Source organism: Hyla sarda, chromosome 2 (genome assembly GCF_029499605.1).
Source record: "Hyla sarda isolate aHylSar1 chromosome 2, aHylSar1.hap1, whole genome shotgun sequence".
In the NCBI taxonomy this organism is placed as follows: Eukaryota; Metazoa; Chordata; class Amphibia; order Anura; family Hylidae; genus Hyla; species Hyla sarda.
Window position 1 is genome coordinate 467,133,730 of NC_079190.1, and position 7,425 is coordinate 467,141,154.

General features: G+C 40.3%; 1 protein-coding gene across 3 annotated transcripts in view; it reads right to left on the minus strand.

Moving 5' to 3' along the window:
• Positions 1-3,216: 3,216 nt before the first annotated feature.
• ATP5PF (ATP synthase peripheral stalk subunit F6) overlaps positions 3,217-7,425 on the minus strand; it is a 14,177-nt gene continuing 9,968 nt past the window's right edge. For all 3 annotated transcript variants that reach the window (XM_056559443.1, XM_056559441.1, XM_056559442.1), the window contains exons 2-4: positions 6,779-6,961; positions 5,469-5,593; positions 3,217-3,313 (exon numbers count right to left, since the gene is read on the minus strand). In XM_056559443.1, the coding sequence (XP_056415418.1) occupies positions 3,285-3,313; positions 5,469-5,593; positions 6,779-6,948 (324 nt within the window). In that variant the 5' untranslated portion in view covers positions 6,949-6,961 and the 3' untranslated portion in view covers positions 3,217-3,284. The remainder of the gene's footprint in view (positions 3,314-5,468; positions 5,594-6,778; positions 6,962-7,425) is intronic.

Sequence of the window (7,425 nt, forward strand, 5' to 3'; positions counted from 1 at the left end):
CAGGTCCCGCCGGCGATCTCCTGCACTGCCCGCGACAGTGCCAGAGATCGCTATGACGTATGCATACGTCCCATCGCGGGAAGGGGTATTCAATGAAAAACATTCTGGCTCCAGAAAGTTAAAAAGTTGTAAATGAATTCTATTAAAAAATCCTAATCCTTCCAGTACTTAAGACAGAAAATAGCAACTTAACTTCAGCAGCTAACAACTGTGCTCTCTGCTGACACCTCTGTGTCTAAGGAACTGTTCAGAGTAGAAACAAATCCCCATAGCTAACCTCTCCTGCTCTGGACAGTGCCTGACAGACAGAGGTGTCAGCAGAGAGCACTGTTGTCAGACCGAAAAGAACAACTCAACAGCTGATAAGTACTGGAAATATTAAGATTTTTTAATAGAAGTAATTTACAAATCTGTTTAACTTTCTGGAGCCAGTTGATATGAGTAGGGGTACTCCGGTGGAATTTTTTTTTTCCAATCAACTGGTGCCAGAAAGTTAAACATATTTGTAAATTACTTCTATTAAAAAAAAAAATCTTAATCCTTCCAGTACTTGTTAGCTGCTGAATACTAAGGAGGTAATTCTTTTCTTTTTGGAACACAGAGCTCTCTGCTGACATCTCTGTCCATTTTAAGAACTGTCCAGATTAGGAGAAAATCCCCATAGCAAACATATGCTGCTCTGGTCAGTTCCTAAAATGGACAGAGATTTATTTAAAAAAAAATTTTTTATCAATTTTACTTTAAAAAAAAAAAAAAAAAAAAAAAAAAAAAAAATGAAAATAGCCGCTACTAGGGGTCATCTGTCTTTATGCAGACAGATTACTCAGTATTTTGCAGCTTACTGGATACCGGCCATAAAGTGTGTTGGTATCCAGTATAGGAGATAACCATTGCACCACTACAGCCTATAGCTGTTCCTAAACTACAACTCCCATGATGGGAGTTGTCGTTTTGCAACAGCTGGGGGTACAATCTTTGTAAAACACTTTTTCAGAGCTGTGTAGTCTCCAGCTGTGTTCCTCCAAGCTCAAGGATGTGTGGGCATGCTGGGAGTTTTAGTTTTGCAACAGCTAAAAGGCAACACTGCTCTAACACAGAGCTTTATAAAGACTGAAGCTCCAGCTCTTGCAAAACTACAACTCCCAGCATACTTGAACAGCCAAAGCTTTCTCTGACTCCTGAATGACAAAGAAACAGATCAGATATTCAGGTGTCTGTGAAAGCTGAATGACACAGAGAGCTATGTTGATTAGCACCCAGCTTTACTAGGAACAGATAGAAAATGTATGAATAAAAACTACTGTGCAGTGATTTGCAGACTGCTAGGCTGCTACCGGACTCAGAGCAGATGAGTCATCACAGTGAGGGAGAGAGACGGACAACCCCCTCCACAAGGAAAGAATAAAAAGCAAGTGAGCAACATATAAGGCTAGGTTCAGACTACGGAATCTCCGGGCAGAACATTTCCGCACGGACACTGCAGTCTCCAATAGACTGCTGTGTGTTCCGCGCGGATTTCCGCCTTAAGAAAGAGAAACCCCTTTCTTGAGGCGGAAATTTCCAAGCGGATTTTCCGTACAAATTCCGAAGTGTGAATTTGGGAACGGAAACCCATTCACTACACTATACATTTTAACAAAGAGGAATTGCAGGCAGAAATTCCGTAGTGTGAACTTAGTCTAAAGGCTATTTGTAAGGGATATATAGATCCTAGACACATAAAAATGATATATACATGATCAGGTTTGGGTACTGAGTAGTAACAACACTTTTTTTGCACTATGACAGGAACGCTTTAATTAGGGTAAGTTCTCTATGTAAAGTCACTGTACTTATGCTGTATACCGACTTGCAGAAATGGGCCCTTTTCTGAACAAAAAATGCTTACATGGTATCTGTTTTTAGTGCATAGAAATAAAAGCATTTTTCTATTGATTTTATTCATAGTATTTTGACTTAATACAACAGTTTTTTGGTAAAAATGTATTGTGGGAGTTTTCTGCTTAGATATGATTATGAGAAGAATGTATGTGGTGATATTGTATGCCCTTTGGGACGTTGCACTATGATATTTATCTCACACAGTGCAGATATTGGGTTTATTTTAGAGACAACTCAGATGTATAAACAGGAGAAAAAAAATTGCACAACACTAGCTGCACTTCATTAGAGGGGACAAAAAAAACTACAGTGAAAATCAAGTATAGACGTTTGAGTTTGTTGCCACCTGCTGGTCAAAATTTTTTTTTGTCCGTGAGCGTACTCCATTTGGGCTTCAATAAGTCCTACCCTTCCCACACTGTAAGTGTATAACAGTGGTGGGATGAATTCTGGCCACACACGTATGAGTGAACACACCCTTTAACAGAAATGTTACAATTTCTATACTGCCATTACTGTAATGACTAGAGATGAGCGAACTTACAGTAAATTCGATTCGTCACGAACTTCTCGGCTCGGCAGTTGATGTCTTATCCTGCATAAATTAGTTCAGCTTTCCGGTGCTCCGGTGGGCTGGAAAAGGTGGATACAGTCCTAGGAAAGAGTCTCCTAGGACTGTATCCACCTTTTCCAGCCCACCGGAGCACCTGAAAGCTGAACTAATTTATGCAGGATAAGTCATCAACTGCCGAGCCGAGAAGTTCGTGACGAATCGAATTTACTGTAAGTTCGCTCATCTCTAGTAATGACCTATAGAAAAATGAGTACGGTATAATTTTTACCATATATAGAACATTGTAAACACAACTCCCAAAAACTGTGGCAGAATTGCTCTAGCTTTTTTCTTATAGGGGTATTCCAGGCAAAACCTTTTTTTATATATATCAACTGGCTCCAGAAAGTTAAACAGATTTGTAAAATACTTCTATTAAAAAAATCTTAATCCTTCCAATAGTTATTAGCTTCTGAAGTTTTCTGTCTAACTGCTCAATGATGATGTCACGTCCCGGGAGCTGTGCATGATGGGAGAATATCCCCATAGGAACTGCACAGCTCCCGGGACGTGAGTCATCAGAGAGCAGTTAGACAGAAAACAACTCAACTTCAGAAGCTAATAACTATTGGAAGGATTAAGATTTTTTAATAGAAGTAATTTACAAGTCTGTTTAACTTTCCAGAGCCAGTTGATATATAAAAAAAAAAAGTTTTGGCCTGGAATACCCCTTTAAGTCTGTATAGCAGATTTTTTGAGGGGGTCAAAAGAAAGCCAAACTATTAAAGTCATCACCAAAGTGGTTTATTAATTTACTAGAAACACATATAGGCTTGGTCTGAGCTTCAGATTACTTCTGCACTTCCTCCAGTTTTGGTTCTGAAATACAAAAGACAATAATAAAAATGAATAATCATGTTAGCAGCAGCTGCATATAAAGAAAAAAAAAATACAGCAATAAAAGGAGAACGCCGATACTTAAAGTGTACCTGTCATCAACAAAAACTTTTTATATAATGTAGATAATACCATTTTATGTATATTTGTAATATATATTGATTAAAAAGTGTGTATATTTTTGTCCCTGCAGCTATTGCCTGTGTCTCTATGAGTCCAAATACAGGAAGTGAGGATGGACAAGCGGGGCTCTGTGCTCTAAGAAAAAGCAGGACAGTGTGCGCTGAGGCTCTATAACAGTAGTCTCGACCTGCGGACCTCCAGATGTTGCAAAACTACAACTCCCAGCATGCCTGGACAGCCGTTGGCTGTCCGGGCATTCTGGGAGTTGTAGTTTTGCAACATCTGGAGGTCCGAAGGTTGGATACCACTGCTCTATAACATGCTCCTGGCTCATACACATCAGGATTATTAACAAGCCAGAAGTCTGCAAAGTTCCCTGCTTGTCCTGCCCTAACTTCCTGTTTTTGGACTCATCCTAGAGACACACAGACAATAGCTGCAGGGACAGAACTTTTTCACCCAAAAATATACACAATTTTTAACCAATGTATATTACAAATATACACATAATTGTATTACTGTATCTACATTATATAAAAAGTTTTTGTTGACGTCAGGTAGACTTTAAAAACATACCCCCCTGTGATCTCCTCATGCACTGAGCAGTGGTCGACAGGCCTTCTCCATCCATCTCTATGGAGGAGCCGGAGATACAGCGCTTGTTTATCTTTGGTCTCCCATAGAGATGCAGGGGGGGGCTTCGTGCGGTGGTCGACACAGGTGCATAAACAGAGCAGTAGCCGGGAGCGGTTGGACCCTTTGCTATAAGACACTTATCCCATATCCTGTGGATAGATTTAAGTACCCCTTTAAATCTAATAAAAGTTTACATCGCTCCGGGTCTCAATCGGAGATACGCTGCGGTCGTGAGTAATAGCCAACCGAAGTGCACACCTCACTCCCTGCTATCATTGAAATACAACCTATGCCCACTAATCGTGTGAGTAATTAAGAAGGACAGAGCGGCTGACCAGGCAGTAAAGCAGCGGTCTTCAAACTGTGGCCCTCCAGATGTTGCAAAACTACAACTCCCAGCATGCCCGGACAGCCAACGGCTGTCCGGGCATGCTGGGAGTTGTAGTTTTGCAACATCTGGAGGGCCACAGTTTGAAGACCACTGCAGTAAAGAGCACTGCTGCACATTTCACATAGTTATAACTAGAGATGAGCGAACTTACAGTGAATTCAATTCGTCACGAACTTCTCGGCTCGGCAGTTGATGACTTATCCTGCATAAACTAGTTCAGCTTTCAGGTGCTCCGGTGGGCTGGAAAAGATGGATACAGTCCTAGGAAAGAGTCTCCTAGGACTGTATCCACCTTTTCCAGCCCACGGGAGCACCTGAAAGCTGAACTAATTTATGCAGGATAAGTCATCAACTGCCGAGCCGAGAAGTTTGTGACAAATCGAATTTACTGCAAGTTCGCTCATCTCTAGTTATAACTAAAAATTTACTGGTATTTCAGCAAATAAAAATTATCGTCCGAAAATTGTGTTATCCGCAAAAGGCCTAAAGTAAAAAAAAAAATAAAAAATAAAAATAAAAAAATAAAAAGCTGAAAATTAGAGTGGGCATAAGTAATTATAAGGGGCGTGGCTTGTGGACAAACTGAGTCAATGGAGCCATTTGCACCCAAGACCACTGAGGGATCCTCAATTGGGCTAAGTGGCCACCCTGCCGCATTATTCCAAGATGACTGGCTGAGTGACAGTGTCTTAGATGTAAATGGTGTAATTTATTCCTGAGACGGGGAGAATCATGAGCCAAAGGATCACTGTTCTATATATATGTTATATATATGTTATATATAACATGCTGGGAGTAATATTTATTTGGTCTGTGACCGCTGCAGAGCCATAGGCTGTGAGAGGGCATGCTGGGAGCTGTAGGTACTAGTTTTGGGTCAGTTGCCAAGCTGAGTCACATAAGTGGTGTAAATTCACACACACTGCCTAAAAATCCTAAAACCGGCCGATTACAACATTATACAGGATGGTATAAGAAGATACTAACCTTCAAATTTAAAGTCTGGAAATTTTTCCATGTTGCCGCCTCCATATAACCTCTGCAACTTGCTGATGTCATCATTGAGGTCTTTCTGGTATTCTGCACCGGCATCGACAGTACCACCGGACTTTCTGCAATTGTTATATGAATAAAGGTTTATTAGAGTTTAAATGGCAAGAATTAAAAATAGATGATTATGTCTGTAGATCAAAACTAATGGTTTGGATGTTTCTCTTTCAATGAAGAATTGTCACAATGTGAAATGGCTTCTCCTAGCCAACCGCTCACAAATAAAAGGAAAATCATGAATCTATATGTATCCCAAAAGGGTTTGTTTGTTTTCCTCAACAAAAAAGGCCACCTGACTGTTGAATATATATATGTAAATATATCATATGTATTTCCTTGTATTATTATGACAGACACTTTTTCATAAACTATGCTGCGGTCCAAATGTAGTAAAAGGAAAAAAAAAAAAAAACTTTACATTGTTAGTATCACTGTTTTTATAAAACCAACAGGTTTTTTTTTTTTTCTCCAAACTACCACTAGCCCAAAAACTGCAAGGTGTTTTTTCCAATTTCACACCACAAATTTTATTTCCTGGTTTTTCCCGTATATTTTGTGGTGAAATGATTGATTAGAGATAAGCGAACTTACAGTAAATTTGATTCGTCACAAACTTCTCGGCTCGGCAGTTGATGTCTTTTCCTGCATAAATTAGTTCAGCCTTCAGATGCTCCGGTGGGTTGGAAAAGGTGGATACAGTCCTAGGAAAGAGTCTCCTAGGACTGTATCCACCTTTTCCAGCTCACGGGAGCACCTGAAAGCTGAACTCATTTATGCAGGAAAAGTCATCAACTGCCGAGCCGAGAAGTTCGTGACGAATCAAATTTACTGTAAGTTCGCTCATTCCTATGATTGATGTCATTACAAAATACAATTGGTGGTGCAAAAGAACAGCCCTAATATGGGTCAGTAGGTGCAAAATTGAAAGTGTTCTGATTTTTAGAAGGTGAGGAGGAAAATATGCAAGTGCAAAAATGGGGGGGGGGGAAAGGTCTTTTAGGGGTTAAAAAATGCGCCAATTTCTTAGTGTAAAATAAATAAAGTTCTCCAAGGGATACTTTAAAAAAAATAAATCAGTAATGGCAGCCACAGAAATGGTCGTCTGACGTCACTGCCAAGGAGCGGAGCAGGAGGACGACAAAGGGGAAGCGCGGGCACTGGGCTGATGTGGGCAGTAACTACCATCAGCTTTGTTGGCCCCTGTCTTTACCATGGAGGATCGTGCCAAGACCTACACAGTTACTTACTGGCTCTTTATCTTGTAGTCACGGATTTTGTCTACAAAAAGCTTCTGGATGGGATCTAACTCCTTGGTCTTGTTAAAGGCAATTGCAGTCAGTCCGATATTCCTCCTCAAATGGACAGAGACTGAGGAGCGGAGAATAGAGGAGAAGCGGAAAAGATGCTGGAGAACCATGATGTCACGTTACCTACAAGATACATAGGAAATGGTTATAATAATTCACTACATACAGATTGGAGGCAATCCTCACTGCTGAACATGAAGGAACCCAAAATAAAGACCTGGAATATACAGTGTGGTATATAGTGCTGATAACACAATGTATATGGGATACTCCTAATATACCAGATTACAAAGATCTGCTCATTATGTGTCAGATGGAGAGTGAAAGATGCATATAAGCTGAAATCCACAGCAGTTATTATAATAAAACATTTGCAGGAGGGATCTGTTTTAGGGATTTTACAGAAAACTCATTACTGTTATGGCGCTCTTACTGACGTAACAGAGAACCATGGGGGACAATTCAAAAGAATGAGGGGGGGGGGTCACCTTTAAACACTTTGGGAGAGATTTGTGCAGAGGAAAAGTTGACTAATTGCCCATAGCAACCAATCAGATCCCCTTTCATTCTTCACAGGCATCTTTAAA